At 32.9% G+C, this 23,681-nt stretch overlaps 2 protein-coding genes and 1 pseudogene across 2 annotated transcripts; all 3 read right to left on the minus strand.

Annotated features, from left to right (window-relative positions):
* Positions 1–3,379: 3,379 nt before the first annotated feature.
* On the minus strand, positions 3,380–11,677 carry LOC108324422 (disease resistance protein RGA2-like; annotated as a pseudogene).
* A 2,513-nt stretch (positions 11,678–14,190) lies between these two features.
* LOC108324421 (disease resistance protein RGA2-like) lies at positions 14,191–16,722 on the minus strand. Its single transcript, XM_017557370.1, has one exon. It carries the CDS (start codon positions 16,720–16,722, stop codon positions 14,191–14,193), a length of 2,532 nt encoding a protein of 843 aa, XP_017412859.1.
* Positions 16,723–19,406: 2,684 nt separating this feature from the next.
* Positions 19,407–21,859, minus strand: LOC108324419 (putative disease resistance protein RGA4). The gene is made up of 3 exons (XM_017557368.1): positions 21,529–21,859; positions 20,210–20,421; positions 19,407–20,111 (listed from the first exon to the last, which is right to left on the minus strand). The coding sequence occupies exons 1-3, from the start codon at positions 21,857–21,859 to the stop codon at positions 19,407–19,409; spliced, it is 1,248 nt and encodes a 415-aa protein (XP_017412857.1).
* Between the last annotated feature and the right edge of the window lie 1,822 nt (positions 21,860–23,681).

The raw sequence follows: 23,681 nt of genomic DNA on the forward strand, positions 1-23,681 counted from the left end.
AAGCCCATTAGTTTCCCATTAATACAATAGATTCTTAAGCAATATAACCTGTCAATCACTCATAAATCGCGTATATTTGCATTTAATATAATTATCAAGCCCAATAATTAGCCATTAAAACCTCTCAACCTATCTGCTGGTGTTAATGTCGCTTTGCCGTTTGGTTGATTCAAACAATAATCGCTCGGCTACACGCACAAGGTAATAGTTAACTTCTATGAAGGACGATCGATGCACTCTCCCAACCTGACGATCGGTGCACTCTCCCAACCTGACGATCGGTGTACTCTCCCAACCTATCTACTAGTGTTAATATCGCTCAGTCGTTCGGTTGATTCAAACAATAACCGCTCAACTGCATGTAGGTAACAATTAACTTCTGCGAAGGACGACTGGTGCATCTGTATAGTACAATTGTCTTTTTCCTAATCCACCGATTTCATAGCATTCTAATTTAGCAATAATATATTAGGGTAATCACTCTTTTAAGATCACTTTTCGTTCCTTTTAGTTTTTGCTTTATTTCTCTTATTTTATAATCAATTTAATGTGTTATCTTGGTTTTGCCTTAGTTTTCATTTTCATTTTGAAAATAATGGTTTTGGCGTGTTTGAAAGAATTATCATCAGCTTGAAAAACTTGGGTCGTGTCCACGGAAAAACGCACACATATACTCAATTTTAAATAAAACTATTTAACTTTTTAAAATATAAATTCAAATAAAAAATTAATTTTAAATTATACTATAAAAAAATTCTTTTTGAAATATTAAAAAGAAATAAAATTAGTTTCAATAAAAATTTGAATCAATTAGACTATAAAATGTACATAAAAGTAAAACTAATGAATTTAGCAATAATTTTAATTTCATAAGTTTAAATAAAATGTATAAATTAAAAATTATATTTTAAATAATTATCTAAAATTGATATTTTTTCCAATAAATTTAGTTTTATTTAAAATCATGCAATATAAAAGTATAATTAATCAATATATATATAACATTTGTTTTCACAAAAACTGCAAACTTTATTGCACAATTGTTTTTTGACGAAAAATTGTAAACTTTCTCAAGCCACCAAATTATTTAAATATGTTATACGTTAATCTACTTATTAAACTATGTGACGATATTGAGATAAATTTTCTATTTTTATATATTAAACTACTTATTAAATTATGTGACAAAATCGAGTTAAATTTTCCATTTTTTATAATAATTTTCTACTTTTTCTTTCTTTATATTACTCAACTTAGGATTTGATGTATACCCACTTAAAAAACAATATTATCTTCCAATTAATAAAAGTCTTACATAGAGAGAGGTTTGTGCTTTGAAACAAATCTCTTACATAGATTCATTGATGACGTTGTTATACTCTATATTAGGATGATTACACCATTGAATAGAGTATTATAGACTTGGTATTAAGTATGAGTATACACTAAAATATAAAATTTGTATTTATCATCTTCCAAGTTTTCAAAATATAAAATAAAGGTTTAATTGGTGTTCAAATTCCAGGTTAGTGTCAATTTCGTTCCCCTTTTAAAAAGGTATCAATTTCGTCCTTACTTTGTATAATTGCATCAATCAAGTCGATTATGTTAATTTTACAAAAATGGAATTAATTCTGTAGTAACGTGACAAAAAAAATCTGCATTTTTCTCTCTCCTATACTCCTTTAACCGTGATGAACTTATTTTTTAAAAAAAAAAACATAACAAAAACAAAATTGATATTTGTTTCAGAATTTAAATAGGGGAAACACAATTATTGGTGCTGCAACAAAACAAGGTTTATTATAAATATATATATTTATATATATTTTTTAATGTTCTCATTTTCTCCCCTCTTTTATTTTTCTCTTTTGCTTGATGTAATGATTAATTCAATTATTGGTGCCATTTTTACTTAGTTACTCCTTACAACTCTATTCCCCCACAACCTAATTTAACTAGACATATAATACTTTGTAATGATTAATTCAATTATTGGTGTCATTTTTACTTAGTTACTCCTTACAACTCTATTCCCCCACAACCTAATTTAACTAGACATATAATACTTTGATTCGAAATAATCATATCACCATGATCATATAGGAACATAGATTCATTTTGAGTAAATTTGAGCCGCATGCATAACATCTTTGTCCATGTGCAACTCAAAAAGCAAAACAACCTAAAAAGTGAATAAAAAGTAAACTTACTTTGTTCTTCCTTCTAATAAGGTGAATTTGTAGAGTTCTTTGTTAGGAACGTTTCTACTGTCTTTGATATTCAAAAAGATGAAAATTGAGGTAAGAAACCTTGAGAGGGTAGAGAGAAAGTTTAGAAATATAAGTTTTTATAAAATGAACTTTCATTAATAAAAAATCTATTTATACTTTTACTATTAAAATATTATCGTATCTTTCTTTTAAATGTCACTACTTCCTTTAAAACATTTTTCTAACTTCTCACATTTAAACATGATGCATACTTGACTAGCAATGCAACCTTTTCGTTTTTCAAATCACAATTAATAATGTAGATATTTTATGTCGATTTGTTAAGTTAAAAGAAAAACATATTTCTATTAGAAAACTATATGTATTTTTCTTTTTACTTAGTTTTATACATAAGAAAAACTATATAGGGGTGATAAAAAGGCTAAGCCAAGTGGGCTAGCTCGACATCCTAGCCAAAAAAGCCGATCGGGTTGATCTCTTCAGTCTAGTAGCTCGACAACCAGGTATTGAGAGTTGCTCCCTCCACCATTCCAAGTGCTCCCTACACCTCTCCACTATTTTTTTTATTCAAAAAATATCCTATATTAATTTAACTTTTACCATTTAACTATTTTTATACAAGTTAACCCAATCATCGGTTTAAAAAGTAACTTTTTGAATTGATAAATATATAAGAATTTTCTTATATTTTTTTTTTGAAAAAATTGGTTATAAAAACTTATTTAAAAGCTGTTAAATAAACAATGTAAAATTAAAGAGTATTTTTCGAAGTTTTTTTATTTCTCCGAATGTTGATATATTCGGCAACGAGGAACTGAATAAATTTCTAAAAGACATGTATTCTTCTTCTTATTTGATCCATACTCGATATTGACACAACTACTATCGAATATTATAGCTTACCAACACTTATTGTTTCAAAAGTTCAGAAGTGAAAAAAAATGTATGAGTTTATAGAAAATACATAGTTTGTATATAAACAGGAGATTGCATAGCTTTATGTTCGACTAAGTAAACACATATATGAGGTGGAGAGACCGACAGAACTCTATAACCCGTGACAAAAAGAAAATCCTGTCTTAGAGAAAGGAATTGTTGAAAAATAATAATATAAAAAAAGTTAAATGGTTGAAATTGGCATACCTTCAAATTTTGACTGTTAATTCTTTTTCATTTTCCGATTGATAATCATCCCAAACAAGATTGACATGAGATATGTTGTGCCAATCCTGTCCAATTTCTGGCCTGTATCTTTTCCATAATTCAAAAGAACCAGTGACATTAATCACTTTTAGATTTGTGAGGTGAGGCATGTTATGAGGGAGTGATAATAGGTTTGGACAATAGAGAACTGAAAGTCGTTGGAGACAATTTAGAGTTGGTAGCCAATCGGGAAGCTCCTCAAGATTCATGCATTGTACAATAACTAAGGACTGTAAAGAGTTGGCAGATCCTTGAAGCCACCGAGGCAATCTGACTAGACTTGGCAAGCCTCTAAGAATGAGAAGCTTCAACCTTGAATAAAGGATTTCGTTGCTAAGGCCCATTGACAATTCCAACTTGTTGCACTGTGCAATCACTAAAACCTCTAAATTTTTTATGGCATGGAACCACACCGTCTTTAGACTTTTACAATCAATTAAAGTCAATCCTTTAAGAGTGGGTAGTAGTATTCCTTTGAACAATGACTCCAAATTATCACAATAATAAAACCTTAAATCTTCTAAAGAAGTCAAACTTGCAACTTCTTTTTCTGGAAAAACAGGTTGTTTGGTGGTTATAAACAGGTGACGAAGGCTTATTAGATTTCCTAGTCCTTCGGGTAACTTTTGTAGCTTTATGCACCCGTTAAGGTTCAAGACTTGCAAATTTTGAAGTTTGCAAACTGAATCAGGGAGTTCCGTAAGGTTTTCATTGTTCGAAAGGCTGAGATATCTTAAATGTTTCAACTTTCCGATGCAGCGAGGCAGACTTGCGTATTCACAAAATTCTAAGATTAAAACCCTCAAGAATTTGCACCTTGACACCAATGTATTCAATAGATTTTCATTATTAGCTCCACTACGAAAATCGATACTTCTTAGACTTGAGGGAAGGAGAGCTTGATCAAGTAAATTATTTGCCACAAATCTCAAATGATGGGCATTCTTGTATAATTTTGAATCGTGGTTATCTATTACTTCAAACTCACCTTTCGCAATATGTACTGCAAGATCAATCACCAAATCATGTAATTTAAATACGCAATCACCTCCCAACTCTTCATATTCTGAAAGAAAAGATCTTGACCGTAGCTCATGCAACAATTGACCGGCAACACCACTCACTGATTCACCTGCCTTTGGTGGTGGAAGAAAACCAAGTGCTCCCCATAACATACAAACTTGGGTACCAAAAATAACAGTGTCTTCTGGGTAAAGGGAGAAAGAAGCAAAACAGGGTTTTAAATATGAAGGCAGTTGATCGTAACTTAGTTTGAGAGCAGGCAAAATGTCTTTTTCATTTTGTTTTAAATTCCAAATCTCATTGTCTCTTACATTCTCCCACTCTCTCTCGTCAACCCTTGAGAACAGTGAACTCCCCACCGTTTTCACCGCCAATGGTAACCCTCCACATTTTTTTACTATTCCTTCCCCAATCTTCAATAGTTGTGGATGTTTCATCTCATCTCCATCTTCAAAAGCATATTTCACAAATAGAGAAAGAGAATCCTTTTCAGAGAGACATCCTAGAAGGTACGAATTTGAGGATTTAGTGTGCATAATGGCAGCTACTTTATGGCTACGAGTAGTCACTAGGATCTTACTCCCTTCAACACCCACATCTATTATTTCTCTCAACTCATCCCATCTTGCACGATCCTCGTTCCACACGTCATCCAACACAAGCAAGGACTTCTTCCCTTCAAGTGTATTTCTCAAATGAATTTGAAGTTGCTCTGCGATGAATCATTATTTTCTCCACTTCACTTAGTTTATTGTGCTAAAATTAATTAGGGAATTGTGCTTAATTTTCCAGTATTTTCCCATTTTTCTTAATTGTGCTTAATTCGATCAGAAATTCTTATTTTAATTAATTTGAATTATCTGAGACTGAACCACCAACATTTGGTCCTTGAGAGACGACCTAGGAGTCACTTCCTAGTTATACTGCATAATTTAATTACAATCAAATTTGTATGACCGCGACAGTCGTATCAAATTTTGGCGCCGCTGCCGGGGACCAATGAAGGTTTGGTTTTAGATTCTTGTTGTGTAAATTTTTGTTTTGTTAATATGTGTGTTTTGTGTTTTGTATTTTTGTAGGCGACAACGACACCTTCAGCAAATTTTGGCGGCGTTGTCACTTCAGTTCCAGGTTTTTACTGTGTTAATATATATTGTGTATATATGTGTTTATTTGTGCTATGTTCTGTATTTAGTTGTAATTAAAAAAAAAAAATTAAAAAAATTAATTAAAATTTTTTTTACTATTGATGTTCTGTCTTGTGTCTGCTTGTAGCATGTATAAATGTGTTATGTTTTGTTTAGTGGTTATTTTTGAAAGTTTCAATTAACTTAGTGCTTGTAGAATTTTACTGTGTTAATATATGTTTAGTATTCTATATTTTTATTGTGTTGTATTTTGTATTTAGCTGTTGTTTCTAAAAAAAAAAAAACTGTAATTGTTAGTTTTACTTCATGTTATGCTTTCGTATTTTTTTTTTTTATATAATCTTTGCTTGAAGTGAAAGTCCAGGTCTGAGATAGGTTTTGAACTACAATAGAGGAGATGACAGATTCTCAAGACTGGATGTATGATCTAGTCAAGTGTCTTCCCAAATTCCTTGGGTTGGCACATGAAGATCCTTACAGGCACCTCAAGGAGTTTAGTTTGGTGTGTTTATCTATGAGGCCTCCTGGTGTTTCAAAGGAGACAGTGTTGATAAAAATGTTTCCCATGTCCCTTCAAGATGAAGCAAGAGACTGGTTCATATACCAGTATCCTTTTAATAGTTGGCAGGAAACACAACAAAAATTCTTCGACAAGTTCTTTCCAGCAGCAAAGGTGACCAGCATTAGGATGAAGATCACTGCCATTGAGCAGTTTCAAGAAGAAAGCCTAGCAGATTATTGGGAGAGGTTTAACAGGCTCTGCACAACTTGTCCAAACCACCAAATTCTAGAGCATTTGCTCTTGATTTATTTTTATGAAGGGCTCCTGGACAGTGAAAGGATACTTGTGGATGTAGCTTCTGGTGGATGTTTGATGGATATAACCCCAACAGAAGCGAGGAAGTTGCTCTGCAAGCTGGCTGGTGAAAGTCCAATTGAGGTAGCAAAGGAAGAACCTGAGCAGCCTGTTCTGGATTCTGATACTGATATCCCTGAGGATGCAGCTGATGACTTAGAGATTGATGCTATCAAATGTGAGTCTGATGACAAGAATGCAGAGTTAAAAGAGAATGCAGGTGCTGACATTAAGGAATGCACGATTAATGAAGGAGAGTATACTGCTACTTTTTTGAGCGAGCTAGAGAAATCTATTCTGGTGTCACACACTCGACAACTGCTAGTGGAAGGAGGGATATTGTTGCAACAGTTTGCTATGAAAAGAAAGAAGAAACATCTTGCTATGGATGATAGGGCAATGCTGATGAAGCAGTTCTTCCTCAAATTTTCTTTGCTGAATCCTGAGATGAAAAACATCTCCCTACTTGTCCAAGTTTGGAAACTGCCACCATAACCAGGAAAGTTTTCTTTTTCCTTCTTCCCTTAATTTTCTTAGTTTACGAATTAGGGGAGCATTCTGATTTTCTTAGTTTACAAATTATTATTATTTTTCTTTAAAAATAAAAAAATAAAAAAAAAATGTGTGTTATGTTTCAGATTTGTTGTTTTGTTAATTTATGTTTTGTAAATATATGTTTTGCCTGCTGTTTATGACATTTGCGTTTTGCGTGCTTTGATATTTTGTGTTCGGTATTAGGTATTTTGTTTCGTTAATATGTGTTCTGTTTTTATTTATTTAGTTTTTTTTGTTATAAAAAAAAAATCAGAGAGTAAAGTTGTAGTAATGAGGCAGAGGTATATAGTTTGAGCAGAGATGCTAATTTAAGTGTTTTTATTAATAATAAAAAAAAGCAACAACAAATATAATAAAATACATAAAAACATAAATATAGTTGTTCGGGGTTCGATCTTCCATGATCGTTAATATTACAGACCAAATAAAATAAAACACATAATAAAAAAACACATAAAAAAAACACATAAAAAAAAAACATAAAACATAAAAAATAATAATTGTTCAGATTACATGCCTCATTAATATTCTGGCCACACTCGGCCAACAAAAACAAAAAAAGAAAAAAAAACATAAAATTTAAAATTGGAAGAATTCTCGAGCTGGTTGTGGTGGTCTAAGGGAGAGCTCCGTTGAGGGAGCTCTAGTTCGGAATGTGAGAAGCATGGGTGGAGGGATTTGTCTCTCATCTCTATCATCGTCAATGATGATCGGAACGGGGAACAGATTCAGCAGCCTCGGTGCCCTCATTATCACCCAGTCGTATTCTTTCAACAAAAAAAAAACTTGTGTTAATAATTGAAGAAAAAATAAAGAATCAATAAAAATGGAGATTTGATCAGAGTCTTACCGTACATATATAGCGGCAGTTGTGAAAACTGAGTGCCAGTGGGGTCTATCTCCGCTTGTCAGCGCCTGACCCGATTGCCGTGATTGTTGAACCAGCAGTGCACGTTGTATTCGCTGGCATCTCCGAAGATCCTTAGTCGAGACGTGATCTCGACGACTTGCGCTCGGCTTGGGTGTGTGACCCCAAAGTTGTAGATTCTGGTCATCATCTGGGTCTGATTTTCGGTTGGACGCCACCGCTGACTGGTGTATCTCTCTGATTCTATCTCACTCATCATTCCTCTCAATATATTCTAAAAAAAATATATAAAAACAAAAACATAAAAAAAAAATAAAAAACAGAAAAATAAAAAGCATAAAAAAATTAGATTAGTTGAGTGTTTTCTTTATTTGTTCTTGTTTCCTTTTAGATTTATTTGTCCTGTCTGTCTTTGATTGTTTTTGTGTCTGGTCTCAGATCTGTTTCACAGTCCTTGCAAAGGGGTCCTAAATGGATCTACGTCCAATTGTCCTTGTCCATATTGTTCTTGTATATTTATGTTTCTGTGTTTATTTAGTTTTAAGTGGGGTACGTGGCGTTGTTCTACCCGATTGTCTCTGCCATACCTTCAATCGAAGGGAGATTAACGTCTGGTTTCCAGCCGATATACCCCTTAAGTTTTAAGACAGTTGTGTTTTATGTGTTTAAGTGTTTTATGTTTAAAAAAATGAAAAAAATTGAAAAGGAGATGATAGAAGCAGGAAATAGAAAATAATCGGCAGAAGAAAAAAAATGGAAAGCAAGAAAAGGGAGAGGGAGAGCAGGCAAGAAAAAAATAAGGGGCAAGGAAAAGAAAGGGAAGCAGAAAAGAGGAAAGCAGAGAAGAAAAAAAAAATGTAAAGCAAGCAGAAAGAAACGGAGATCCAGGTTCAGAGGACTTACCTGGAGTAGTAGGGCTTGCAGAGGCTCCGCGCAGCTCCAGACGCTCTGAGAGGAGTAGAGAGAGAAGAGAGGAGAGAAGAGAGGAGTCGAGAGAGAGGCTAGGTCAGGAAATGCTGCTCAGACGCCGATAATGGCCTATTTATAGCCAGATTGCTTTCCACTGTAGCAACAGTTTCGGTCATAGCCACCGAAACTGTTGTCACAGTGCCGGTCATCTCCTTTTTCAGAAAAAAAATAAAAAAAAATTAAAAATTAAAAAAAAATTTAGCATCTACTGATGGATGCTAGGTGATTTAGACATCTGCTGATGGATGTCATTGACAACATCTACTGATGGATGTTATTGAAAAATTTCTTCCCTTTTTCCTACTTTTTATTGCACTTGTCTATATTATTTGACTGCTCTGAAATTGATAATCTGATGATTGTTACACACTGAGGACATTGTGTGATTTAAGTGTGGTCTACTGGGAAGAAATTCTGATTATTCTGTTATTTCTGTTAGTTTCTGTTAGTATGTATTTTGTGTGTTAAATTTTTTTGTTTTTGAGTGTTAAAATTTTTTTCTACTTTAAGTTATTTTTATCGAGTTTTGTGTGCAATAAATTTTACATTTTTCTCTTGATTTCTGGATGATGTATAAGTTGTAGATTTTTCCTTCACTTACTTAATACTTATAGTTTGTAATCCTTGCTTTTCTCTGGAAAGATGATTATGTGTTTAAGAGGTTGATTTAATCGTGACAAAAACACCCTGTGTGAGAGATTTGAGCCACTTAATTTTCTTTCTTGTGTGTGATATGTATCTTGAATGCTTGCACATATGCCTTGGCTTGATTCTTTTAGATATACTTGATTGATATACATGTTCAGACGTGATAAAGGCATTTTTATTCTTGAGCCTCTTTAGCCAAATAAGCCTACCCTGTTATTATCCTTTGATAACCCCTTTGAGCCTATACTTACCCCATTTCTTTGTGATTGAAGCTCATACACTGAACCTAAGTGAAAAACAATGATTACCTTAACCTTAGGAAAGTCTGGAGCTATAGAAGTATTTTGAGAATAAGTGTGGTCTCCTTGGGAATTCTGATGAATTGGCTAGTTGGTTCCTCATCATGTTTTGAAATGATAATTTATATCCTGTTGTGTGAAAAAAAATATAGACAGGATGAAGAAAACAAATGATGAGAAAGAAAAAAAAAATGATAAAAAATATATAATTTTTGTGAATAATGGAGTCGAGAAGAGGATTGAATTAGAGGTTTGGGCGTAATTTGACTGTATTTACACTTATTCCCCATTGCTCCTCTATTTTCTTCTGGTTTACACCTACTTATCCATATTTTATCCTCCCCTGTCCTTGGCCCCATTACAACCCAGTAAAGACCTTTAGATCTGAACATGCATATGTTTTAAGTGTTGATATTAGAGGTTTGTCAAGTCTGCTTGTGTTTGCTTTCTTGAGTGCATTGAGTGACATTGATTTACCTTAAACACATGAGAGAAACACTATAGTGCATCCGTAAGGTTATGTTACTTTTGAATCACCTCTCGAGCTGATTAATCATTTTGCTATGTTTTGAATTGCTTGGATGATTTCTATGAGTATCTGCCTTTCTTGATTACGTGTTGGACATTGTCTACTTCTTTTATTTGTCCAGAATTCTTGAGTTGTGTAAATTCTGTTTGATTTCTTGCGAGTTTTTATTTTTCTCACTGCTAAGTTTTCTGTCACCGTTCCTAAAAGTCCTTTGAACCATTCCCTGATTTGAGTCTTGATTTTGCCCAGGAGTGCAAAAGACTAAGTGTGGTCTATTTTGATGAATCATTATTTTCTCCACTTCACTTAGTTTATTGTGCTAAAATTAATTAGGGAATTGTGCTTAATTTTCCAGTATTTTCCCATTTTTCTTATTTGTGCTTAATTCGATCAGAAATTCTTATTTTAATTAATTTGAATTATCTGAGATTGAACCACCAACATTTGGTCCTTGAGAGACGACCTAGGAGTCACTTCCTAGTTATACTGCATAATTTAATTACAATCAAATTTGTATGACCGCGACAGTCGTATCACTCTGTCTCAAAGTTATTGAAGTTTTCCCTATTTGGGTTTGGAGCAGAATTGAGGATTTTAATGAGCACATTCCTAAGTTCAAAGTCATTGGAGACACACACCCACATCCTCAACGGAAAACATGCATTAATAGTGGCGTCATTGAAGACCAACTTAGCAAGTGTGGTCTTTCCCAAGCCTCCCATTCCCACAATGGGAATAACTGAGAGACTTTGGCCATGATCATCTTTCAACAGAAGTTTAATTATTTCTTGTTTATCATCTTCCCTCCCTATAACATTGGAAGGGTTTACATGAGAATGAGTCATTTCCCTCACGTGCACGACACGTGTGTCTTGATGAATGACTTGAAGGCCAAACATGCTTCTTTGAGCTGCAAGTTTGGCCAACCTGGTGTTGATGTCTTGAATGTGATGCGCCATTCTAAGACGATAAACAAAAGGATTACTTGATGAGAAGAAACGGCGTACCTTTCTTGAACAGCTACCATAGGTGTTGACAACGTGTTTCCGCAAGGCTTCGCACTCAAAATCATCGACTATGTCTTCAGCATCAGAAAACACGCGCTTGATTTGAGTCAGCCATTCGCTCAGGGCACTGCTCTGCGGATTCTTTTTCTCAGCATCTAAAAGCACACCTCTTATGAGTTCCATAGTTTCTTTAATGTGTTGAAGATGGCGGTGCACACCAAACGCCAGAGAAGCTTCTTGAAGGGCAGCAGAAGCAAGCTTCCCAAGGAGCGATTCTGCAGAGCTGAAAAGAAGCGATTCAGCCATGAGTTTTAAAAGTGAAAGAAAGAGGAAGGGAATGGAAAGGGGTTTTTGAAGTTGAATCATATATCAGATAAGTATGATATTTATATTTGTGGCCGAGCGAGCAATAGAAATGACTCTCATGCATGCCTCCTCTTCGGGAAAGGTATTGCCTTAAATGAATCTTGAAGATATGTAGCATTAAACAAAAGCTTAGACAGAACATTCTTTGTTCCTTCCTTTGCCTCATCTGAGACGTTTCGTTTTGGATAAATCATGCATCGGGTTCTATTTCACATCTATCTTGCATATACTATGCTTCTTTCAAGTTCCAAACCTTACATACGCAAAGTCTATTCCTGTGAAATTTCAAATGCCTACTATTTATGCCTTTTGCTTGTTAGCTAGAAGAATTGGAATGTAATAAAGTGTAATGCAAATTCTAAAAGAATGTATAAGCTCCTTAGATAGAAGAATTGGAATGTAATATAAGTTTTAGAATATTGTAGAAAAGTCAAAGATAGGAAGAAAAATCAAGAATATTCTACATAGGTAAAAATTTAAAACATTCCACATAAGTTGTGGCTAGTATGTTCTAGAATAATCTATGGGTCTATAAATACCCATGAACTCTATCATTTGATGCAAGATGTAGACAACATCTACCATTTGTATGAAACTAACATCTACTACAACTAAAGACAACTACAACACTTCTTCCAACTACTACTTTCATATTCAACTATCTCTACATCTTCTTTATCCCATCAACTATTCCTTTCACAACCTCAAAATACTAACAGTGGTACCAGAGCTAAGTTTGGTCATCTACTCGGCGTAGATAAAAATTTTCAACTACCTCAAACAAAACTATAACCCATTCTACTACATCCAAATATATTCTCACTCATGACTACTATTAATCAAACATCATCAATTCCAATACCTATTTTCAAAGGAGAAAATTATTATTTTTGGAGTGTCAAAATGAAGATATTCTTCCGTTCTCAAGATTTATGGGACATCATAGAAGAAGGATTCACTCACTATTCCAGAAGACACCTCCACTCTTACTGCAGCTCAAAAGAAGGAGTTGAAGGAAAACAAGCAGAAGGATTCAAGGGCTTTATTTGTTCTTCAACTAGCAGTTGATGACACAATTTTTCCAAGGATAATTGGTGCCACAAGTGCAAAACAAGCTTGGAACATAATACAAGAGGAGTTTCATGGAAGTGACGAGGTACGCAATGTTAAACTTCATTCTCTAAGACGAGAGTTTGAATTATTAAGGATGAAAGAATCTGAGACCATTAAAGACTACTATTCTAGAATAAAAGAAATAGTTAGTCAGATGAGAGCCTTTGGGGAAAATATTCTTGACAAAAAAATCGTTGAGAAAATTTTAATTTCTATTCCCCAAAAATATGATGCAATCGTAACCGCGATTGAACAAACAAAAGATTTGACTACATTGTCAGTCACACAACTAATGGACTCTCTTAAAACTTATGAACAAATATTGAAAATGAATGAAGAAGACTCGGTTGAAAATGTCTTTCAATCAAAACTAAAATTACGGTCTCAAAATAAAGAATATGTAGGAAATAAAGGTAGAGGAGAAATTTAATAAAGAATTTGTCCTCATGTCGATTTTAATTTTGAAGTCTTTAGTATTCTTATTCTTTAACTGTAAATTTTAACTATCCAATTTTTATAAATAAAGACAGACTTGCCCCATTCCCATTCGTGTTAAAAAAACCCAGTAAATTGATTCTCAATTAAAGAAACATATATGTAATTTTAAAACTCAGAAAATAAAATTTGAAAAAATAAGTCCTAAAATTCGTGAAACTAAAAGTTCAACGATAAAATTAGAAATCCAGTAATACAATTTTTAAAATTGAAAGTTTAATATAAATATACACAGATTGGAAAAGGTGATGACGGCATAGTCCATTGGAATGTATATTACAGGTTTATTTGATATGATGATTGTAATATGCTAAGATTAATAATACCATCTTAAACCTACTTTCTTAACACCATGTAACATTCATGCTTCGGTTAATTCTTTATTATTATAGTATCAGTTGTAAGTGAAAAATATAATGAAGCACAATATTTAGTCAAAATACTGTGATTAGTATCAGTTGAACCTCTACATACTTAATATATTAGTATCAGCTTCAAAGTGAGGATCTCAAGAAACTTACCAACACTTAATTTTGCATAAAAGAAACCATTGTTTAAGAGTTGATCACAGGGGAAAAGAAATGTATAAATTTATAGGAAATTGATATTTGAAACATAAATAGGAAATACATATTTGTTAATTAGCTTCCTGCCTCAGATTACAGTCTCCTTTGAGGTGCAGATCGAATAATCTCTTAACAAAATCCTATTTCATACCCAAGAGGTCCAGCATTACTGGTAAATATAACCTGTGTAAGTAGAAAATTCTCTTTAAAAAAAATAGGACTTGTAAAAAACAATAATCTAATAGAAAAACCAAAAGGTAAAAATTAATACCTTCAACTTTTGACTAGTCAATTCTTCTTCATCTTGCGATCTACAAGGATCTACCAATATAAACTTTTTTTACGTGTGATATTCTGTGCCAATCGTATCCAATTATTGGGTGGAATCTTTTGGATAATGCAGGACAACCAATGATTTGTAAGTCTTCAAGATTTGTGAGGTGGTGCAAAGGGAATGACAACAAATTTGGACAATGACCAATTTCAAGTACTTTGAGATGAATTAGAGTTGGTAGCCACTCGGGAAACTCCTTAAGATTCATGCACTGCTGAATCAGTAAGGAACGTAAAGTGTTTGCACATCCTTGTAACCACTGAGGCAAAGTGAGTAGTTGTGGCAAATCAGTAAGAACAACATACTTTAACCTTGAATTGGAGATTTGGCTGCCAAGACCTAATGACAAATCCAAATTGTCGCAGTTTTTTATGACCAAACCCTCTAAATTTCTGATGGCATGGAATGACACCGACTTTAGACTTCCACAATTACATAAATGGAAAGTTTTAAGTGTCAGGAGTTGTACTTGTTCAAATAATGACCGCAGATTATCACAATAACTAATATATAAATTTTCTAAAGAAGTCAATTTTGCAATCACTTCTTCGGGAAAAGCGGCTTGTGTGGTGGTTATAGCCAAGTGACGAAGACTAATGAGATTTTCTAATCCTTTGGGTAACATTTGTAGCTTTATGCATCCATTAAGAAACAAAGTCTGCAAATTTTGAAGTTTGCAAAGTGAATAAGGGAGTTCCTTAAGTTTTTCATTTTTCGCAAGACTGAGGAATCTTAAATGCTTCAACTTTCCGATGCAGCGAGGTAGACTCTCGTATTCACAATTTTTTAAGTTTAAATACCTCAAGCATTTGCACCTTGACAACAATGTTTTCAAGAAATCTTTATCGCTCCCTCCATTAAGAAAAATGACAGTTCTGGGACTAGTGGGGAGAAGAGTTTCACCATAAAAATTATTTTCTTCAAATGCCAAATGTTGGATATTCTCGGATATTTTTGGATTGCGGTGATGTATTCTTTCAAACTCACCTTTCCCAACAAACACTGCAAGATCAGACACCAAATCGTGCAATTTAAAATAACAATCACCACCAAGGTCAACAAAATCTAAAAGAAACGATCTTGTCCATAGTTCGTGCAAAAATTGAGTGGAAATATCAGTCATTGATTCACCTTGCTTTGGTGGTGGAAGAAAACCGAGTGCTCCCCATAACATACAAACCTCAGCAGCAGTAAACACGCTATCCTGTTGGTAAAGGGAGAAAGAAGCAAAACAAGGTTTTAAATATGAAGGGAGTTGATCGTAACTTAGTTTGAGAGCAGGAAAAATGCCTTTTTCATTTTGTTTTGAATTCCAGATCTCATTATCTCTTATAGACTCCCACTCCTTTTTGTCAAATTTCGAGAACAGTGAACTCCCCAACGTTTTCACTGCCAATGGTAATCCTCCACATTTTTTTACGATTTCTTTTCCAATCTCCGAGAACTGTGGATGCTTTTTTTCATCTCCATCTTCAAAAGCAGATTTCAGAAATAGAGAAAGAGAATCCTCTTCGGAAAGACATTCTAGAAGGTACGAATTTGAGGATTTAGTGTGCATCGCAGCAACTACTGCATGGCTACGAGTAGTCACTAAAATTTTACTCCCTTTAACACTCAAATCCATTATTTCCTTCAACTCATCCCATCTTGCAGGATCCTCGTTCCACACGTCATCCAACACAAGCAAGAACTTTTGATCTTGAAGTTTGTTCCTCAAATGATTTTGAAGTTGCTCCGTCTCAAAGCTATTGAAGTTTACACTAGCTGGATTTGGAGCTGAACTGAGGATTTTAATGAGCACATTCCTAAGTTCAAAATCATTAGAGACACATACCCACATTCTCAACTGAAAACATGCATGAATGGTGGTGTCATTGAAGACCAACTTAGCAAGTGTGGTTTTTCCCAAACCTCCCATTCCAACAATGGGAATAATAGAAAGACTTTCACGATCATCATCTTGTACCAAAAGTTTTACTATTTCCCTTTTATCGTGTTCTCTTCCTGTAACATTGGAAGGGTTTACATGAGAATGTGTCATTTCCCTCAGTTGCACCACACGTGTAACATGGTCAATGATTTGAAGGCCAAACATGCTTCTTTGATCTGCAAGTTTGGCCAACCTGGTGTTGATGTCTTGAATGTGATGTGCCATTCTAAGACGATAAACAACAGGATTACTTGTTGAGAAGAAACGGCGTACCTTCCTTGAGGAGCCACCATAGGTGTTGGCAACATGCTTCCGCAACGCTTCGCAGTCAAAATCATCGACTATGTCTTCAGCCTCAGAAAACACGCGCTTGACTTGAACCAGCCATTCGCTCAGTGCACTGCTATGCGGATTCTTCTGCTCAGCATCTAACAGCACAGCCTTGATAAGTGCTGTAGTTGCTTTCATCTGTTGTAGCTGGCGATCCACACCAAACCCCAAAGAAGCTTCTTGAACGGCAGCAGTGGCAAGCTTCCGTAGGAGCGATTCCGCGAAGCTGAAAAGAAGTGATTCCGCCATGAGTATAAGAGAAGAACGCAATTGTGAATCATTTGACAACATTATGATATTTATAAAAGAAATATATATTCCGTCGGCCATTTTGGTATATGTGATTCGTACACACACAAAAGACATATAACAGCCTGCATGTATGACATTTATACATCTTTCTCCTTGTTTATCACACTTGTTTTTATCCAACCTAAGACTGCAACTCTCTATTTCAATTCCTAGTAATACTCGTTAGCTCTTACTTAAAGTAAATCAATAATAAACTTAAGTCCTATAATTACTAATTAAAATTATTTTCACTAATTTAACACAAATTTCGTATAGGTTTCATGTACCTAGCCACTATTTGGCCTTGACAACTGAGCATCGTGTCAACACTCATTTAATGAGCAAGGTTTATATAAATATTATTTAAAGTATTAAAAGAATTTAAAAGAATAACATTTTAAAACAGAAATGCTTCAATAAATGAATAAATGCATAAGAATAAAACACCTGGGAAATATGCATAAAGCTAACTGAAATATAGATGAAGAGCGGCAATAAAAAGAGTTAATAGTGTTTAAGCTTCGAATAATTATAATTAATTATGTTTTTTGTTTTTTTACGTATTTTTTGTTTTGATTTCTCTTCGAAACTTTGTTTTATTTAGACTTCTTTTTTTAGAAGGTTACAGATTTAATCCTTCGTAACAAATAATGATAGTGTTATTTTCTTTAAGTTGACAGATGTTAGTATTTTTTTAATCTGATTTTAGTTGTGACTTATTTATATTTTTCTTTTAATAATTACATTTTTTTTAATTTTTGGTTAAGATCTATTATTAATTAGTGATAATAATAATGTACACAACTTTTGAATATATGATTTTAATTATTCTAAAAATTAGAAGTCAAAACCCCTTACATTATACTATTAATTTTCTCTAAGATCAGTACTGTCTAAAATATGTTAAAGCTCAATAATAAAAGCAGTGTTAGTGTGTTTGCTTCCCTAATTTAGGTGTAATTTACGAAAGTTATATTATATAAATTGAAACCTTTTTGAAATATACATTTTCTATTTTCATTGAGTATTTAATTGTTTTATTTTGAGATATAGTTTCATTGTGAATGTTTTTCGTTCAAGTTAAGTTTATGAATATTACTAATAATTATGTGAGGATGAATTATTGAAGAAGTTTATTTTGTTAACCAAGTAAAGCATCTCTGACTGAGGCGATGTTGTTTTTAATTGCATTTGATAGGGCTTGTATTTTCGATGAACCATTATTGTCCAAAGTTACATTTTTCTTTGTTTATTTTGAGTGGTATCACACATTATATGAAGTTCCATTATTTTTAGTTGATCTTCACATTAGCGAAGGACATGGGAACAAAATAATGTTATTTTAGTAGAATTCGGAAGTGATCACTTTTTAGTATAGCATACATGTCAAAGTTATCAAAATTTCTCCACACGATTTAATAGTCATGCATGCTTCTATTAATTCTTTACTATTATCATCAGTTTTGAGTGAAAAATATAATATGAAGCATAAAGTTTAATTATAACATTGATTAGTATCACTTAATCCTCTACATATACGAAATATTATAAGGAATTTATAGACTCTTTATCCATCCATTTTTGTGCTTTTGATTTAGCTTAATTTTATCAATAATTCATTGGAAAGGTTAAATCTTTTTTGTTTAAATTTCATTAATGGTTGAGGACTTTAGTATTTAGTAATTGTTAATTGTTATATATGTTTATTTAGCAAGTTAACATTAACATATAATTAATTTTTCTCAATAATATTAATTATCAATTTAATAATAAACCAAACATCATTGAAGTTGTTAAGAGTTTAATTTTCTTATTAGCATACTAATATTTATTATATTGAATCAATTGTTTATTTTTTTATTTTTAAATTTATAAATAAATAAATTTGGTAAAAAGAAATAATTACATTTTACGGTAAATAAATTCAAAAGTCTAAAAATAATTACATTTTACGGATTTTGGAAATATGGTAAAAGAAAACTTCTATGAATCGGTTAGCTGAAAAAAAAAACTAATTAAAAAAATTATTTTGAAATATTTTTAAAACAAATGATTTAAAAAGTAACATTTTGTATAAAAGTTAACACAATAATAAATTAAAAAATTACTTTTGAATTAATCAATAATAAAAGTAAAAGGGTCTCATTTTATAACATTAATTTTTAAATTGGTCGTCAAACTTTTTAAAAGCTTCTAAATATACACGATGTTATCTAAGGGTATTTTAAAGTGCTTATGTTTCACTTCCAGCTCCACAGCAAGGATCTCAAGAAACATTCAAAGCATGACAATATATATATATTCTTCTTCTTGATTTGACATACACTTAATGTTAATACCACTATTATTTAACATTGACCTGCCAATACCTTATTTTATATACAAGAAAATATTGGTAAGAAAGTTGAAAATTAAAAGAATAAAATGCATAAACTTACAGAAGATACAAATTTTATATGTAAATAGGATATTCTCTAGCTTCATGCTAAATATCAGTCCATTTGAGGTGGAAAGATCCACAAAGTGGTATAACCTGTACAAAGAAGAAAATCACCTCTTTTAAAATTAGAAAAAACAAAATTATAAAAAATAACTATATAGAAAAATAAAGGGCTAAAATTTGTACCTCCAACTTTTGACTGTCATTCGGATAATTCTTCTTCGGTATCTGAATCCTCAATGTGAACTATTTTGATATGTGATATCTTGTGCCAATCTTGTCCAACTTCTGGCTTGAATCTTCTGCATAACTCAGGACAATCAACGATTTCTAAATTTTCAAGATTTGTGAGGTGATGAATATTAGGGAGTGACAGTAGCTTAGGACAACTGTCAATGTCAAGTACTTTGAGACAAATTAGAGTTGGTAGCCACTCAGGAAGTTCATCAAGATTGACGCAATCTGAAATTGATAAGTGTTGTAAAGTGTTTGCAGATCCTTGAAACGACTGAGGCAATTTAACTAGTTGTGGCAAGTCATCAAGAAAAAGATACTTTAACTTTGAATCGGGGATTTGGCAGCTAAGGTTCATTGACAATTCCAACTTGATGCAATCGGCGATCATTAAAAACTCTAAATTTCTGAAGGCATGGAGCGACACCGACTTTAGACTTCCACACTCAGACAAAATCAAACTTTTGACAGTTGAAAGTTGTACTCCTTCGAACAATGACTCCAAATTATCACATTCAGTAAAAGATAAATTTTCTAAAGAAGTCAAATTTGCAATCAATTCTTTTGGAAAATCAGCTTGTGCGGTGGTTATAGCCAATTGACGAAGGCTAACAAGATTTTTCATTCCTTTGGGTAACTTCCGCAGATTTGTGCATCCACTAAGGATTAAAGTCTGCAAATTTTGAAGTTTGCAGACTGAATCAGGAAGTTCCTTAAGTTTTTCATTTTTTGCAAGGCAGAGAAATCTTAAATGTTTCCACTTTCCCATACACTGAGGCAGACTCTCGTATTCAAGAAATCTATATCGTTCCCTCCGTTACGAAAAACAACAGATCTGACACCAGTGGGGACAAGATCTTCACCATAAAAGTTATTTTCCTCAAATACTAAATGTTGGGCGTTCTCCGATATTTTTGGATTGCGGCGATCTACTCTTTCAAATTCACCTTTCCCAATATACACTGCAAGATCACTTACCAAATCTGTTGGGTAAACTTTAAAGGGTTCACAGTTTTAATAATTTAGAAAGTTGTTTGTTTGTCTGTGATGATTGTGCCAACAGTTACCACACTACACCACTACTTGGATTTTTGTGTGCATTGTCCAATAACTTCACCAACTCCACTTATCTTGTACTTTTGCATCCACCAATTTACCACTAAGATTTGGAACTTTGTGCTTTATTCAACTATAAATTGGGGAGGAACCTGAAATGCACCAAGGAGTGAATGTAATATAGAAAGTGTAGTATATACATTACCCTGGAAGCAAGAAAGAGAGAGAAGGGGTAGTTTGGTTTTAGTTTGTGAGTGAACTTTTATCGAGATAATTTTAGTTTGAGTGATAATACTTTGTCTTTCTTGTAGCTCTGAAAGCGTTTATTTTTCAATAAAAGTATATTTGATACTAACAAAATCATGCATTTGAAAACAAGAATCAACCCCAAAGTCAAGATCATCGGAAATAAACGATCGTGTCCTTAGTTCACGCAAAACTTGATTGGCAACATTAGTCATTGATTCACCTTCCTTTGGTGGTGGAAGAAAACCAAGTGAATCCAACACCATGGAAAGTGTTGGATAAACGTAAATGGGACCCACACCCTAAATTAAGGGTCAATATTTTTCCATGCTCCATGTTTTGCTCTATGTTTTCAGCTTTGTTGTTTGGTGTTTTGTGTGAAGCTCTTCTATAAAAAGGTAGAAACAAGCAAAGAAAAAATGAACCAACAGAGGAACAGAAACGAAAACCATCGTGAGAGAAGTAAAGCCACGGTGAAGGAGAGGAAAATTAGAGAGAGTGTTTTTTTGTGAGTATGAGAGTTTTGTATACCATCCGAGAGGGTGAGATATTTATAGAGAGATCCTCAGAGAGTGAAAGAAACACTATAATCCTACTTTTATAGTGGAAATAATTTTCTGGACGAGATAACGTGATTTTTTCCAAGAAGGTTTTCCACGTTAAAAAATTTTCGGTAACATCATAACATAAAACATTAATGTCAAATTCATAAAGGAATAAAGAAGCAAAACATGGTTTTAAATATGAAGGCAGTTGATCATAGCTTAGTTTGAGAGGAGGCAAAATGCCTTTTTCATTTTGTTCTAAATTCCAAATCTCATTGTCTCTTATAGACTCCCAATCTTTCTTAACAACCTTCGAGAACAACAAACTCCCCACCGTTTTCAGTGTCAACGGTAACCGTCCACATTTTTCTACGACTTCTTTCCCAATCTCCAGTAGTTCTGGATGGTTTTTCTCCACTCCATCTTCAAACGCATATTTCACAAATAGAGAAAGAGAATCTTCTTCAGAAAGACATTCAAGAAGGTACGGATTTAAGGATTTAGTATGCATCATGGCAGCTACTGCATGGCTACGAGTAGTGTTAACCTCATGTAATGTTTTTGGATGAACCATTAGTAGCTTTGATATGTTAGAATTACCCAACTATTAAGTGACTCATGTGAAAGATAAATGAGGGTCAAAATGTGATTTAATATAATTGAGGGACTTAATGGCAAAGTTACAACTTGATGGAAGTTGTATAAGAATGGAGAAGGGTTCTGTCCCTGATGCACACAATTTCTTCAAGAAGCTCTCTCCCATTAAATCCACCATCAAGAAAGAATTGAGAGAATTAAGCTTGCATCAAGGGATAGATTGGGTAAGGAGTTGAAGCAAATCAAGAATCAATTAGCATGGATCAAGGTTAGTAAATTCTCATCTTCCTTATGTAATTATGTTTAATCTAGTGAGAATCATAAATTCTTAAGATCCTAATGTCATGTAATTAAGATCATGAAAAACTTACATGTGGTATCAGAGTTTAGGTTGTTAGATTTATGATTCTCCTGGAATAAAGAAATTTGATTCATGATTTTTTCCTAAAAAATGATGAAATTATGGTGTGGAATAGTAATTTTAGGAAGAAGATGATGAATAGTTGTTGGATGATAATGCTTACGGGAATGGAATGCAATGCCAAAACTATTATTAAAGTTAAGTTTAACTTTATGAATGTTGAAACCTTGTTTGCCGTGAATGGTAAAGGTGTGTTGAAAACTTTTCCAAAGTTTTGTTTTTAATGAATAGTATTAAAAATCAAAATCAAGTTGGACATGGTCTGCCACACACGTAAATGAAAGGAAAGTTTTTTGTTTTATATGAATTGGTGTTGAAACTTTGCAAGATGAAAGTTTCCAACGTGTAGCATACTGGAGAATTAAAGTTTATGTATGTTCTCCATTACGAAAAATTTTACCCACTTATTGAAATTAGGTTTTTTCAATTTTAATTATGACACATAATAAATTTTATGTGAATAAATGCATATTGTTAAATTAAAATTAACAAGAATGCTATTTATGATTAATAATAAATTAAAGGTTATTATTATTATTATTATTTGAAATTAATTATGGTAAATTTTGTTAGTCACCAAAGTGACCAAAATTTTAAAGTTAATTTAATTTCAAATTATTAATGATTTTATTTCAATTACTCATTGTATGGATGCTAAATTATGAATAATTAATTTATGGGTTAATTGAAAATTCATTATTATAAGATATTTTGTATCATTCAAAGATGATTATTTGATCTTATAATTAATGAGTATGATTGTAGATAATTTTGTATGCTCGCTAGATTTATTTATATACCCAAAGGTAGTAGATGATTCTAGTTGATGCATATTTTAATTATCAATAAAGATTTATAATTATTAGCATCATTATGCTTATGTTTGTGTATTAATGGATCTCCCAAAGGAGAACACTAATATACATAGAATGATGATTAAAGTATGAATCTGTATTTATGACTCAAAGCACTAATGATTAGCATGTATTAATTACAGTCCCCGTTCCGGTATCTTTACACTCGCTCGCTACGTCTGTTCCGGTCTTTAATGGTTTAAATTTCCCTGATTGGAGTGAACAAGTCCAATTTCACTTAGGTGTATTGGATCTTGACTTGGCTCTTCAAGTTGAGAAACCGGCTGCTATCACTGATATTAGTAGCACTGAAGAGAAAGCTCATTACAAAGCTTGGGAAAGATCAAACAGACTTAGTCTAATGTTTATGAGAATGAGCATTGCAAGTAACATCAAATCTGCTATTCCGAAAACCGAAAATGCGAAAGAATTTATGAAATTAGTGGAAGAGCGCTCCCAAACTGCTGACAAGTCCCTTGCTGGGACATTGATGAGTACGTTGACCACCATGAAGTTTGACGGTT

The sequence above is a fragment of the Vigna angularis genome, chromosome 3, assembly GCF_016808095.1.
Source record: "Vigna angularis cultivar LongXiaoDou No.4 chromosome 3, ASM1680809v1, whole genome shotgun sequence".
In the NCBI taxonomy this organism is placed as follows: domain Eukaryota; kingdom Viridiplantae; phylum Streptophyta; class Magnoliopsida; order Fabales; family Fabaceae; genus Vigna; species Vigna angularis.

Excerpts from the sequence above, each read along its gene's own strand:
- LOC108324421 (XM_017557370.1), bottom strand. The coding sequence starts at position 16,722 with ATGGCGGAATCACTTCTTTTCAGCTTCGCGGAATCGCTCCTACGGAAG.
- LOC108324419 (XM_017557368.1), bottom strand. The coding sequence starts at position 21,859 with ATGGTTCATCCAAAAACATTACATGAGGTTAACACTACTCGTAGCCAT. Across the intron at positions 20,422-21,528 it reads TTTAGAACAAAATGAAAAAG|ATTTGGTAAGTGATCTTGCA; the intron begins GCATTTTGCCTC and ends TTTACCCAACAG. Across the intron at positions 20,112-20,209 it reads ATACGAGAGTCTGCCTCAGT|ACTTTAATCCTTAGTGGATG; the intron begins GTATGGGAAAGT and ends CAAAATTTGCAG.